At 38.4% G+C, this 14,911-nt stretch overlaps 1 protein-coding gene across 4 annotated transcripts in view; it reads right to left on the bottom strand.

Annotated features, from left to right (window-relative positions):
* Positions 1 to 14,911, bottom strand: part of CCDC88A (coiled-coil domain containing 88A) — a 61,286-nt gene that overhangs the window by 19,726 nt on the left and 26,649 nt on the right. For 2 of the 4 annotated variants that reach the window (XM_062489414.1, XM_062489412.1), the window contains exons 9-19: positions 14,052 to 14,133; positions 12,692 to 12,850; positions 11,185 to 11,331; positions 10,569 to 10,713; positions 9,841 to 10,025; positions 8,359 to 8,496; positions 5,294 to 6,364; positions 4,744 to 4,871; positions 1,768 to 1,906; positions 1,019 to 1,192; positions 360 to 521 (exon numbers count right to left, since the gene is read on the bottom strand). In XM_062489414.1, the coding sequence (XP_062345398.1) occupies positions 360 to 521; positions 1,019 to 1,192; positions 1,768 to 1,906; positions 4,744 to 4,871; positions 5,294 to 6,364; positions 8,359 to 8,496; positions 9,841 to 10,025; positions 10,569 to 10,713; positions 11,185 to 11,331; positions 12,692 to 12,850; positions 14,052 to 14,133 (2,530 nt within the window). Of the gene's footprint in view, positions 1 to 359; positions 522 to 1,018; positions 1,193 to 1,767; positions 1,910 to 4,743; positions 4,872 to 5,293; positions 6,365 to 8,358; positions 8,497 to 9,840; positions 10,026 to 10,568; positions 10,714 to 11,184; positions 11,332 to 12,691; positions 12,851 to 14,051; positions 14,134 to 14,911 lie in introns of all 4 variants that reach the window. The other 2 variants (XM_062489413.1, XM_062489411.1) reach the window with 1 other exon arrangement.

Raw genomic sequence — 14,911 nt, forward strand, 5'->3', positions numbered from 1 at the left:
TTTTGGATATTTATAAATATAAAGTTTTTTAGAATATGGTTGGACACACTGCTTCCCGGACCTAATTTAGATGTATAAATACAATAAAAAACCAAGGAATCTTGGAAACTGGATAAGAGACTCTACTCTGCTTCCAAGTATGAAGTCAAGATTTTACACTGGACAAGGGATTAAAACCAATTTCTAATTATTCATCAGCAAACAAACTATTATTTGACTGCACATCACCTTCTTTCCCACGTCTCTCCAGGAAGCCAAATGTGATTTTAAAGCCAACTATAATGATGCATTTTAAATTCTCCTTCAGAAAAAAAACAAACCTCTATTTTATTTTTGAAAGCAAACTAAGGCAGCATTACCTGCAGCTTGGCATTCTGAGTTTGCAGAGTTGTGTTCTGCTCCTGCAGGGACACAGTCTGTCTCTGCAGGGCCAGGATCTGGGCCTGCAGGTTGTTGTTCTGTGTCTCGTGCTGCTTGAGCTGCGTTTTCAGTGCCTGCTTCTCTGCCTGCAGCGTTGCGTTCTGGGGGGTTAAAATCACACAAAACCTCAGCTCACAGCTGTTCCAGGAACTCCTCAAGATAAAGCAGAAGTGTTTTCCAGGCCATAGAAAGCAGCAGGACTGTACAGAGATTTACAGGGTGGGATAAACTTGCACAACAAACACACTTAGGGGGGAATTCATCACTGGAAAAGCAGATAACAGATGTTGCACCTACAGAGGAACAGGAGAGGAACCTCCAGGACTGGTGTAAATGGGGATTATCTAACAGGGATTTGAGAGAGAGCTGTGGATTCAAAAGGGCAAATTCAGGTTTTCACATTTTCTTTTTAAATTCCTGTCAAGTGTTTTATTGCATCCCACAGAGCAGAATCCAGCTGTTACATGCACTGTATTTAATTCAGATTCTGCTTGGGATGGAAACGAGGTGATCAATTAGTGTCTTAACAGCACCCTCATTTGCATTACAGCTCAACACAAATAATTACCACCAGAATGATATTTAAAATACATCTTACATTCCTCTCCACCTCGATTAATCTATCTTTAACTTTCAATAATTCTCTAGTAGTCTCCTGATTTTCTTTCTCCCACTTATTGACAGACTGATTTTCTTCTCCACTTCTTGGAGAATTCTGAACCATCCTTTCCTCTTCTTGTCTTTGCTTGAGAGCTTCATAGTTCTTCTTCACCTGGAATTATTAAAACAACTTAGGTTAGGGTTAGCATTTTCCATTTGGTATGTCCAAATTTATTAATTACCTGATCACGCCCCTTCTCAAAGAACAGGAAGTGCTGTTACTGTATTTGTAAATTTGTTTCTGTACAAGTTTGGGGAGATGATGTACGAATTATTTATGGTTATGGACAGCTTAATGCAACAAACAGCAGGACTCTATTTTCTATTTCATTTCAGTGCTTTTTAACTGCATCCCCCAACTTTCATACTAAAACTCTACAACCAAGGTGAAAGAATTTCCTTTTCTAACCAATCTACTCAGGCCGCCCAAGGTAGGCCAGAAAATGTAGCTGGAGATGACATCCCAAATCAAATCAACTCCAGGTTATTTATCCAGCTGACATTTTCACAGCCAGTGAATAAACTCAGCAATTTTTCATGTGATTTCAACACAATCTTAAAAGCCTTCACACACCATTGTCCTGCTTTCTATCGCCTGAATGATGCCCATTTTTTGCTGTCTTACCCAAAAAGTATAGAAATAATAACAGCTCATTTAATATTATTGAAAAATGCCTGCTTCCTTACTGTTTTCAGTTCCTGACGCAGCTGCTGGTTCAAATTTGTTGATTCTTCCAAACGAGCCTCCAAAGCAGCAATTTTTTCTTCTTTTATTTCCAGAGACTTCTTGAGCGTGGATTCTAATTTGGACTCCAAAAGCTTGTACCTACTGGCCAACAAGAAGAAAGTCTGTATTTCAAATAATTATTTGAGGTATTCAAATTCCAGGATGTTTTAGAGCAGATCCATAGCTACATTCAAACACCCCAAAGTGCTGTTGTCGAAAGTATGAAGACAACTCAGCATCCACAGCAAGTAAAATAAAAAATAAATAACCAGAAGATGGTTGTCAAAACCATTTTTGACTCCTCCTATCTTTTAAAACATGTTAGACCCAGCAAAAGACCCCTTCAGGCCCACCAGGGGAGGTGCTGGGTTTCTCTGCATCATTAGTGAGTGGTGCCTGCAGTCTCCCTGGCTCCACTCCAGCAAATCCAGCGGGAACCTGAACTCAATTACAATGTGAAGTATTTGGAGAGCAAGATTTTCATCAGTTCCCATTTCCAGCCAGCTCCAAAGGGGGAGGACAGGGAAGGAGATGGAGCATGGGATAGTCCAGGTGCACACTCATCTGGTGCATTACTGTGCAAATTGCTCACTCAGACCAGCTGCTGATATTTTAAGGCTGTTGCCACCCTTGATGTGCAAAGTTTCCATTTTTATTCATATTCACAATACTGTAGGGCACCTAAACACACCCAAAATGTCTATTTGAGCAAGAAGCAGTCAGATTGAACTGTATTAATTTAGAACTGTACATTCATTATGGGAAATACCAAAACCCACACTTATTAATCACTTCTAAGCAGTTCAGTCCCTGTGTGTGGCTCAGAATCTGGAGAATATCCCACTCCTCCCCATAGCTGGATAAAATGAACCTAACCACTGATATCTCCCCTTTCCAATCCTGGCTGCTGAAAGATGCATCAGTTTAGTGAGGGGAATAAACTGCAGGAGACTCCTGAATGGACAACAGCATCAGATCCAGTCAGGAACTGGAGCAGAAGACCAATGGGAGAGAATTAATAAGCAGAAAGCTGTCCAGTAGCATCATTCAGCAGGAGGAAAATCTGAGATTTTTCAGTTATGACAACCAATTCCCAAGGATTTACAGAACAGTAGGGAGCCTGTGACTAGTAGAATATATCGTATTTCACCTTCTTCAGCTGAAGCACAGATTTGGCTACAAGTAATTCTTGCTACTGAAAAATGATGCAATTCTATCGAAAGCAAAGGAGGAAAAATAGTTAATAGCAGAGATCCAATACCCACTTACACTTTGAACAATAAGAGATGGTACAAGCTTTTTAATGTAACTGCAAGTTGGGTTATTTTGGATTCAGAGTCAACATCCATAAATCTGTTTGTCCAAGGACAGCAGGCAAGAGAAAATGGAAAACCCTTCAAAGTCATAAAACGTGGCCAGTTTAGACCTCAACAGAAAGACTCTGAGGTGCTACCAAGATAATCTCTTAAAAACCACAAGTAGCTCTTTGCAATCAGGAGCAGGAAAATGGTACATTTTTAATTTCCATCATCAAAATGATGGAGGCAGATGAAAAACTACACTGAGAAGTAGTTGTATCCCTAATGAACTCAGCTCTTCACAGCCCTGATGAAAGAGTTGGTAACAATTCACCTACCTATTTTTATGCAAGGAAAGCAATCCACGTATCTTTGGGATGAATGAAGAAGTCGAGAACAACGTAAAATCAGGATATTTATTGGCAGAACAAAATTTCAAACCAATCCTAGTTTTCACTTTGAAAACAAACACTGCCCTTTCATGATCCTCCAGCTCTACATGGAGCTTGGGAAGAGAAGCTCAAGCCAACAGCAGAGCCCAACCACTTCTAACCTAGAACTTGATTAAATATTGCTCCATTTGGGCTTCACCTAAGTTTGAGCTTCACCTTGGATCAAGGACTGGTGCATTTCTGTTGGGTATATTTATCTAAGGACACACCAAATATTTATCAAGTGCTGCATGTGGCACAGAAATGTTTAAATCAGAAAAAATCCAACCAGTCCAAGTTCTAACAGCTTTTCCTGAACTCATCTGGGAGCTGAGAAATGCAGGTGTGAAAAGCACCAGCAGAAACCAAGAAAGAGTAACACATTCACCTACAGGAGCCTGGCACCACCTCTGTGACAGAGTACAGGGAAAGGGAAGCTGGATTCAAACCCCAAGGGTTATTTGGGTTCCTCTGGACACAGAAGGCCCCATATCAATCTCCAGGCTCATGACAATCAGTTGCAATAACTGATCACGTCAGAAGAACTGCACTGGGAAGCAAAGCTTGGCTGGAAGCCCACACCAGTCTGCTCTGCTCCTGCCACTAACTGCCCTAAATCCCTGCAGGATAAGGCAAGGGAAGGAAATGCAGCAGAGGAAACAGATGCCAGGGCAGCAGCTGCTCTTAAGTGGCAGGTGTGAAGGAGTGGTGGAGTCACCACCAAGTTCTGGAGACACTCAAGCACTACATACTTCCCAGCCATGCAAAGTGGGAACGCAGCTTCCTTTAGGGTGGAAGAATCAGAAGGAAATGGTTGTATGGAAAGAGTGAGACAGTTTAAGGTAAGCACTAAAAGCCATTTGTGTCAGACAGACAGACAGAAAGGAAAAAAAACAACTACTTTGAGCTAATTATCTTTTACTGCTACTGTTGCTGACTAGAGCATAAAACATTTTAATTATAATTAACTATCTTCTGACATACTTCAGTGAGTCTCTTAGCAACAAAAAGTGCAACTCACTGTCACAGTCACAGAATGTGAAAGCATATCAACTAATTAATTTGCAAAAGTATCAAGTTCCTTTTTGGGTCCGAGAGTGTGCCTTGAAAACCTAAGAGCATGCATAGAACCAGTCTGCAAAACCAGTTTATGAATAAAAAAGATCCTCATTTGTCCTCTTTGTCATGCAGGCCCTACAATTCTCACCTGTCATCACTGCTCTGCTCATCGTGCAGGAGACGCTCCTTGTTCAAGCCAATTTTTTCGAGCTCATGGGCCAGTTTTTCTAGATCATTGTTCATCTGCTGAGTCTTCAGTTTCTCATTCACCAAGTCCTTGCACAGAAAAAAAACTACAGTCAGTGTTTTCAGTGAAATAAAGTAACGTAGTCTTAGTTCTAGAATGTTTTATCACTATGTGACTGGAATAATTCAACTTTAAGTCTTCTTCCAGTTGTCAGCTTTCAGCCATAGCAGACCTTAGGTTGTAAAATAGGATTTCTCTGTGCTCTCTTTCTTTCCCTTTAGAACTTTTCTTTAAATTTGGTCTGGAACACGGGAGTGAAGGGGAAACATTCCAGCAATACAATATTCTTACTTTTCATGACTGTGATTACAGAAATTTTGATTATTTAATGCATAAAGGCGTTAATAGTGCACAGATTAAAGCAGAAAAAATGCCCAAATCAGAAACCCAAATATAATTTCTGTACATTATAAACAGATTATGATGGGAATTGAAACTCCTTTGTGTTTACCTCTCTCAAAGTGACCAGGGTTTTCTTATCAATGGTAGCTCTTTTCACCAGTTCCTTGTTTTCCTTTTCCAGTTCTTTCAGGCGCAGAGACGACTCTTTATATACAACGATTTCTTTAAACAGAGATTTATTTTCCCTTTCCAGGTTACTGATTTTGACATTATTTTCTTCTAAGGTACTATCTTTAATTTCTGCTTGCTGTCGAAGCCTTTTATTTTCCTTTTCCAGCTGTTTCTTATCCTTTTCCAGTTGAGAAGTCTCTTGTTCCAACAACTTATTTTCCTTTTCCAACTGCTCCAGGCGCTTACTAGAGATTTTTAACTCTTCCAAGTTCTTTTGCAGGGTCTGATTTTCAGTCTCTAAATCTTGTAATTCGCTCTCTAACTGCTGAATCTTCTTATTGCTGTTTTCCAGGGCTTTCTGTAGCCTTTGGTTTTCTGAGTCCAGGCCTTGGTAACTGACTTCCAAGCGTTCAGTCTTCTTAAAAGAGGCTTTCATCAGTTCAAGGCTTTTTTTGAGCTGCTCCTTTTCACTCTCCAGCTCCTTATTTTCTAACTGTAACTGTGCCACTTTAATGCTTGTACACTTCAAGGATTCAATTGTCCTCCGTAACTCTAAATTTTCTTCATCCAGTTGCGAATTCTCCTTTTCTAAGGATTCTAATTGAAAAGTGAGGTTTTTCAGGCTATCCAAGGTTTTTTTCAGCTTTCTGTTCTCCATCTCCAGGTCAGAGTTCTCTTGTTCTAAGGCCTCGATCTTCTCACAAGTGATTTTTAGGTTGGTGATTTTCTTCTGTAATAACTCATTTTCCTTCTCCAGACGATGCAGCTCGTTCTCTAATTCTTCTGCTCTCTCCCCTTTCTCTTTGTAGTGTTCCAGCTCTTTCCTAACTTGTTTTTTTTCAAATTCAATCTTATTCAACTTACTGCTGGTCTCTTTGATAGACTCATGGAGGATTTTATTTTCCTTTTCAATTTCTTTCATTCTTGCCTCAGCACTGATTTGTGAGCGCTGCCTTAGAGAAGACACAGTTTGATTCAAGTGTTCATTTTCTTGTTCTAAGAGTTTAATCTAATTTGGGTAGAAAAATGGCAAAGTGATAAACAATGTGCCAACACAAAATTGCTTCCATATATAAACTAAAAGATACTCATCGTATCATATTTACCTTTTAAGTGAAAGGAAATCTCTTACTCTGCTAATACTTATGTGGAGAATTACAAACATTATTTCAAGTTTGATGACAAAGAAAATCTCTAAATCTCTTCCTCCTGAATATTAACAGATGAACATAAACCCTAAACTAATAAAGCACAAATCAAATGAAAGTTTTACACACTGCCTAGCACATTTAATTTCCATTTGTGTTTACCCTTGTTTGGATTATTTTTTCTTACACGCTGTGATTTCCAGAGTTGTGTGTCCACAAAGAACAGGACTGCAGCAAGTTCTAAACCAAACCTGAGATGGAGGGAGGTGTGGGAGCCACAAAAACATCTTTATTTTATTTGGAAAAGGTCGAGGTGATGGGTGGGAGATGAGGGAATCCTGACTGCAGTCAAAAACAATTTGAGAAGAAACATGCCAAAGTTACACTGATTTTTGAGTTAAAAAGAACCTTTGGATATACTGTTGCAAACTAGCTTCAGAATAAGTAAATCATACTGGAATTATTTTCCTAGGAATCATTTTCCCAGATCTACCTCAAGGATAAAGGTAGAACTTACACCTCAATTTTTAGTATTTCTTGACTTTTTAGGTTGCTCCAAATCATTTGGAATTATGTGGGCATGTAACACCACACAGCAGAATCCAGCAAAACTGTCTGGGAGAAAAAGCAGAAGTGCTGCTTGCAGCAAAAAACAGACTGAGAAATTATAGGCTGTTCTTCCATAGTGAAATCTCCATTGAACTATTAATTACAGATCCACAGCTCTGCTCCCATCAGTGACAAACTGCTCTGGAATATTCACCAAAAACTTGTTAACAGGTGCCTAAAAACACAACTCTGGAGCACCTGGCATGACACTGAATTACTGTCCGTTGTGCTTCTATAATCCCAATTCTACAAAAAATCCTGATAAAGGCCTCCAAGATTTTGGATGAGATCAAATGAACCTCCTACAGTTGACTCTAGTAAGTGTCAACACAGGATTTTGGAAGAGATATGGAAGATGCTGTTGACCCATTAGCAGTTAAGTGTATTACTTTTAAGTAGAAATAGTCCCACTAAAATATAAGTCTTAAAACAAATACATATGTTTAAATGAAAGTAAACCTTCCATGCCAAGCGTTTTTTGGGTTTTTTCCCCCTCCCATTTTTCTTCCTTCTGGAATTTCATTTACTGATTAAACAGGGCCTTTAAAAATATTCAGCATTTTTTGAAATATAGTATTCTGCATTTCAAAAGACTGTACTTTAAATTAAACTGAATGGCCTTGTCATCAGGAGATATAAATATAATTTATAAAAGCTAAAGGCAGTTCTAATTCTGAAGGACTGAATTCCTAAATCTGGGACTTGCAGAACTCTTTTTCCTGGTGCCAGTGCTATCCACCAGGCACAAGTACATCTTTTACAAAGATTCAGTTGCCAGTTTTTGGCAGCCACAAACCAATCCAGGTGGTCACAGCAGGAAGCCATCCCAGTGCACGGCAGAATTATGGAGCTGGACCCAAGGCTGCTGGAATTCCCATCATTACTCCAGCATCACTCCACACACTGCCAGCTGCCTGGGGCCTGTTCTCCTCCTCTGGGAACTGTCTGGCCTCTGTCCAAAGTTGCCAATTTTCTCTCCTGGCTGGGTTACACCATCCAAGCCACTCCAGCAGATGCCCACAGAAGTGTTTCAAGCACCATAAAGCTCTGAACCCACCAGGAAAGCCCCAGCCAGAAATGAGTCACATCTCTCACTGCCTGCAGCTCTCAGCAAAGCTGTTTTCCTGCAGGAACCTCCTTTTGGCAAATTCACTACATTTACAATCCCTTCATGTCTGTAAAATCCTACAAAAGGAGACCAGCAGAGCACAAAGCAGCATTAAAAACTTTTGGTTCTGCTACTCACTTGTCGCTCGGAGTTCTCTTGAAGTGCTTCAAGCGTCTTTTCAAGCTGGGCTTTTTCTTTCATCAGATCTTTACTCTGATTTTGACTGTTCTGAAGACTTTGTTTCTCCTGGCTAATTTCATTCTCCAGCTCTTCAAGCTGGGAAGAGAAACAGAAGTTTTAAGATGTACTTAAAATGACAGTATTAGCTGCGTTGAAGGCAGCCTCATAGAAATGAATAAAAAAGCTTAAAGGAAAAAATAAAACAGAATTTTCTAATCTTTAATTGAAACATTAATTTCTTCTGGGAGTACATTTACTCCTGTCAGAATTTTCTCCCTGGCTCAGACCACTGTATCTGTAAAGTACTTTAGTGTAAAATAAAAGGGTCAAATTTTCTCAGGCTCTGGATATTTCCTAAAGCATCATCTTTTTCTCTCAAAATTCCATTTTAGTGAGATATATATTGCTCCTCCAAGACCCTTTTAACTTAGGAAGGCTGAATGTTGTTTGATCTTACTTAACTATTTCAGGAGATAATTAGATGACTCCTTGGGAATTAAATATATCTGTTTGTTTTGTCAAATGGCTCCAACTTGCAGAGAGCAAAACTATTTAAAATTTAAAATACCCATGCATGATCTCTCTGTCACATTTAAGTGGTAACAAGCTGAGCTGAACAGTATTTGTGTGTTTTTTACATCTATTCCTTCCTTTTGGGCATGGCACAGAGGCTGCTCCAAAAAACACCAGCTTCTTAGGAATCAGGAACCTTATGGAAGCATGAAATACAGTAGGGATTTCTTTAATTTTCTTTCTTTTTAAAATTATTTCTTACCCACTCTAAGAATAGTCTTTCACCTGAAATAGCAGCTGAAGTCAAAGCTATTTCAGGAACTTTAGACATTTTCACTCCACTGTAATTAGTCCCAGCTTTTTTTTTTCCCCTAATTTTATTTTTCTATAAATACCACTGACTAAATTATTCTATTTGATACACATAATTTGAGAAGAGAAGTATTGTAGCTCAGCACAGTTGAAGCTGACAAACTCCTCAATTCCTTGACCCACCTTCTCCCTTCCTCAGCTAAAATGAGGACACAGGACAAAGTTTTCAGCTCAGACTTATCACTCACTCTCCACCTCTGCACTCACACTTTCTTCTGCTTCATAATTACCAAAATTAATGCTCTCCAGTATTCTAAGCCACTTTCATTACTCACCATATCCTCAATATTATTATTATATTATTATTTTTCCCCCTCACTGGTCTAAGACCTTTCTGAATAAACACACTCTCACATATTAAAAAAAGAGATAAACCTGTTGGAAATGTGGTTTTATTTTTTTACCATAAAATTGCTAACACTCTAACTCCACTTAGACCCTTGTAATGTCTTCCCCAAAATAACAGCAATTCATAAAATCACCCTTTAGGAAGAAAATAGCACAGAACATTTGGCAACTCTCTCACACACAATCCAAGCACACCCTGACCTTTACCTTCTTGCTAAGTCTTTGGTTTTCTTTTTCCATTTTCAGAATCCTTGAACTGCTGCCTTCCACAGAGCCCACCGCACCTTGCAGCTCTTCCACTGTCTTCAGCAAACTTTGGTTTTCCATTTCCAGCTTCAGCAACCTGCTGGATGTCAGCTCATTCACCTCATGGCCCAGTGATTTCTGGGGCACTGCAAGAGAAAAACACCAGTATTAAAATGAAAGGTAATATTTTACTTATATGCATTCTTAAATTTGGAGGATTTAACAGCCTTTCCAATGCCTTCTTGATGATCAGAGCTGATTAGGATTAGAAATATCAGAAATTAAAATATATTCCACTCTCCTAATGTTCCTAATCACAGCACAGATTAGTTTCCCACAGCTCAGGATACACCTCTAAATTCCACAAGTGCCTTGCAGTTTATACCCCAACATGTTACACTGGAAGAATCAATTTTTACCACAGCTCTTCTCCTTAACTTTGGGAACAGCAACGCAAGAAGACTCATGATCTGTGTTGCAGAGTACAGAAGTCTGAATGGCAAAATAATGTAATTTCAAGGTATGTATGGAGTTTACACCACTATTTAACTAAATAAGAACCACAAGAACAGATTTCTCATGTAGGCTGTATCTCCATGCATACATAGCAATCAGCATTTCATTTACTAATATTACCCAGCCTCTGAGATTTCCATTTCAATCACTTTGCACGTATTGACTTTGTTTACCTTCAGAAAGTTCAGTTGTCCTGTTTATCTGCTCCAGCTCCCAGCCAAGATGCAAAGATTCATCCATACTTTGTTTCTGAGCCATTTCTAGGGTCATATTTTCCTCCATGAGCTCCTCAATCTTCTTTCTGTCCATATCACGCTCCTTGAAAATTATTTCACAAGTATTTCACAAGTTAAAAGTTTGCATACATGCAAAGTTTTATTATCTATATTCTTGTATTAATATCCATATTCTATTATCTTTATTATGTTGTCACAGGGAAGGGGAAAGTGCTTTTTCTGATCTATCTCGACAGACAGATGGGGAGAAACTGGCAGAAGTTGGGAGAACTGGGAAGGGAACAGTAAAAAGACGATTACAAAGAACCTCTTCTCCTCAAAACCTACAGCAATTAATCCCTGCTCTTCCAAAATTTACCTCTCACTGAATATTAGAAAGCAAAGTGCATGTCACAATATCTAAGTGACAACTGAGTCACATCAAGCCTATTGCTCTTTAATATCTGCATTTATCATCACATTCTTTCCTCTGCTATTTTGAAGGCTTTTATTAAAAATGGAAATTAAATTCTATGTGTCTCAGTTGCCTTTGCCACCCTCCCCTGGCACTCACCATCTCCATATCATGCAATTTAGCTTTCAGTTGTAAATTCTCTTTTTCTAACTCGTGCAGTTTATCTGAACGGGCTCGGGTCCCCTCTAATTGATCTTCCAACATTGTCTTCGTTTCTAGCAGCACTTGATTGTCTTCCTTCAACTCCTGCAAAAATGGAGCAACAACAACAAATTAATCCAAACCAGAACTATTCCCCTGCTCATACAAACTTTGATACACATCACAACCACTTTCAGAAACCTGAACTAAAACCAGGAGCTGTAAAAGACTTCTTATAAAAAAACACATTTACTGCAATTCCATATAAATGCAACTTACGATTTTCTGTGAGAATAAAATTTGACAAAAATGAAATAAAATACTTCCTAAGTCACTGAGAGCTAATAAGGTGTTGATAATTATAATCAAACCATCAGAATCTTTGTCATTTGGGCTGTGATCTGGAAAGAAGTACTGCATGTACAGCCCAAAATTAGGTCACTAGGCCCAAAGTCAGGCCATGATGCTGAAAATACATCCACAGTCTTAAAATACAACTAGTCAAAGGGCCTGAGCAGCTTTAATTTTGATACACAGCGGATGTTTTAATAGCATCTTATGAAAGTAATGCATAAAATACGTAATTGGCAACTTTCCTCATGATATAAAGACAAAACTTTTTGAACTTCAGCACACAGTCAGCTGCAAAATCGGGAAAAAGATCACACAAATATCCTTCATATTCCTCCCTACGCAAATATTAAGTTAACTCATAATTATTAGGAAGAAAACCCAACTAATTAACATCTGTCTGTACTAAAACATGCTTGAAATATCCAATAGTTTACAAGCTATAAAAACATATTGATAATTTTTAGGGGGCTTAATAGTTTAAACATTCTATGCAAATGAAACTTCCACTGTTGTCAAATCCTGTACACTAATCTGCTTTCCTTTGCTAAGTTTTACACCATATGGCACTTGCCCATCAAATCTGGCATTTACAGACAGAATGACGGCCTGATAAATGCCTGCATGTTGATTTGTCTCCTAAATTACTAACTGATGCCAGAAGTCTAAGTTCACCTTGCCTGGTGTTCGTACACTATTTTTTAGTGTATTTTATACCATTATCCTGTACTCATTTATATGAACAGCCTTCACTTTCTCAACACTTGACTTAAAAAATTGCTTTCCCTTGAGAGACCTACAAGAGGAGAAGGAAATTATTATATTTATAGCATTTTCTGGATTCTCAATCCATCCTTCACAGAGGCTTCCACTGGCCTTGCTAGCTTAGAGTTCTGGTGAACAATGCTGACTTCCATTAGACATGGAGACAATTCCCTAAAAATTGGAATCTGTCACGAAAAACCTGACTGCCATATCCCAGAGCAAGATGTTACAACCCTTTCTCACATTCCAATGCTTTAACCTCCAAATTAAAGCGCTGAAAAACATTGAAAATGCCCCAGCCAAGAGAATAATGTTGTTCCTGGGTGATTTTCCCCCTGGGTTTATTCACCTCCACCCTGGCTTTGTAGAACTCGATGTCATGGAGCCTCTCTTTGTAGCGGCTGACTTCACTCTCCAGCTTGTCCACACGGATCGCCTTCTCCCGCAGTGCGTCCAGCTCGTCCCTGTACACCCTGGCAGAGCGGGCATCTGACAGCAGGTTCATGTTCTGGGACAAAGGGAGACACAGCAATGTGCTTTGTGCTCTTTTTAGCTATTTTTATTTTATTTCTTATTTTGGGATTAAATGCATTGGTCGGTATTTCCGGTTTTGGACTAAGATGTTTATTAATTTTTATTTATATTACAAACTGTGAGTTTTACAGCACTTTAAGCTAACAATGTAAAAATGGAGACATATTTATTTCTTTACAACCCTTTTAAGGGTAAATTGTCTAATTAAGAAAAACTATCTAAATTGGTTTTATTTTTAACCTAATAACTAACTACATGTAGTCTGCAATGCAGGCTTTTTTATTCAATTACATGAAATTACCCAAACCCATGAAGGGGAAGGGAAAGAAGAAGACGGGAGGAAAAGAAGAAGGGAGGAAAAGTAGAAACTTCCACCTCAAAACTTTCATCTTGCTTTATACTTATTACTTGTATTCTAAAACTTCAAGTTTTCCACCATGTGATATTACACACTTCTATTCAAACTATACACTCATGATCCCAGTTTTATCATTCTGGAAGCCTTCCAATTCTGGAAGCCTTCTCCATGGCCTCAAGTCAAAAGCAGTTTTTTCTTGGGGGTCACTGCCTGTCAGCACAGAAAGTCTAAAATTCTCAGTTTCCAGGGCTCCAACACAGGATTACAGGCAAGACTGGACAGAATGTGATGAAGGATAACACAGTTCCTTCATTGCTGAAATTAAGGGAATGCAGAGGGGTATTGGTTAATTCTGAGAAACACAAAGAAAAAAATTGAATATACTGGAGAGGATTGTAGATGATGTATTTCCAAAGAAAACTGCACCGGCCTTTTTCAAGGACTCACTGCAATTATACATATTGCATATCTGTGTATGTATTTAGGGTTTTCCTCTCATCACCACACAAAGTGTAAAGAAAAATCAGACAAAATTGGAAAATTTTTCATTTCAAGAAGATCCTTTCAGAGGATGCACTGGTGGCAAACTGTTTGAATGAAGAAGCAAATAAAAATAGAGATGAAATACTCATCTAAGTCAGGGGCATTTTTTCCCATCATAATATACCAAATCAAGGAATAAATGACACAAGATCAGGTTCAGAGTGCAAAATAAAAAAAAATAAACCTGAAAACATAATTAATATCAGAGAAAGAGTGGTGAGTTGTTCTGGTGGTAGCAACTTTTCTTAAAATAATAAAATTATTAAATCCACACCTCTTGCTGAAGCCTCTTCAGTTCAGCTTCCATCTGTTCCAATTCTTGTTTACAGTCAAGCAGCTGCTCAGTCTTTTCCTCACTTGAAGAAGAAAACACAAACCAGTTAAACATGGCCATGAAACCTGCTCATGATCAACAAGTTTGGCAAAAAAAATGCTGTTATTTCTGAGGCTTCCACCTTTTTAACCCATAATTTCAGGGATATCAGAGTGTAAAACTTAGGGTTGCCATTATGACAGTTATTCTTTTGGTTTTAGTCTTTATCTAGTATTTTAAATGTTGTTAGACTTTTCACAGTTCTTTAAATTGTTGTTTCCTGCTCTCCCAGGGTAGAAAACAGAGTGTAGTAAGGGAATTTCTGCAACAAGTGATTTTGTGTAAGAAAGCACAGACAACACACATCAATGTGTATCAGGAGATCCACATCCAAAAGCCAAATCAGAATAATTTCAAATTGCACATTCAAAAGGTCCAAATTCTTTCCAGGAGAACCAGACACTGACCCCTTGTCACAATCAAGTAAAGCCAGTTTTAAAAGCACTTTTATTGTTCTGTCATTTTTCCTTTTCTTGCAGAGAAGAATTAAGGTGTTTAGGTGTCTTTAGTCAACTGAAGAAGATACTGCTTAATAAGCTCAGTAATTTCATGAAATACACAATGAATTTTAATTTCATGGAAACAACAGTGTCTGTTTTAGTCTACTCACAAACCTGTGACAAGAACAACTTGACACAGAATGCTACAATTCTTACAGGACTCATTCTTAACTTCCAACTCATTTCCCAGTCCTTAAAAAATGAGTTTGTTAAACCATGAGTAAACGCAAAGGAAATCTTTAATTCTCTCACAGACAAAGA

The sequence above is a fragment of the Cinclus cinclus genome, chromosome 3, assembly GCF_963662255.1.
Source record: "Cinclus cinclus chromosome 3, bCinCin1.1, whole genome shotgun sequence".
NCBI classification, from domain to species: domain Eukaryota; kingdom Metazoa; phylum Chordata; class Aves; order Passeriformes; family Cinclidae; genus Cinclus; species Cinclus cinclus.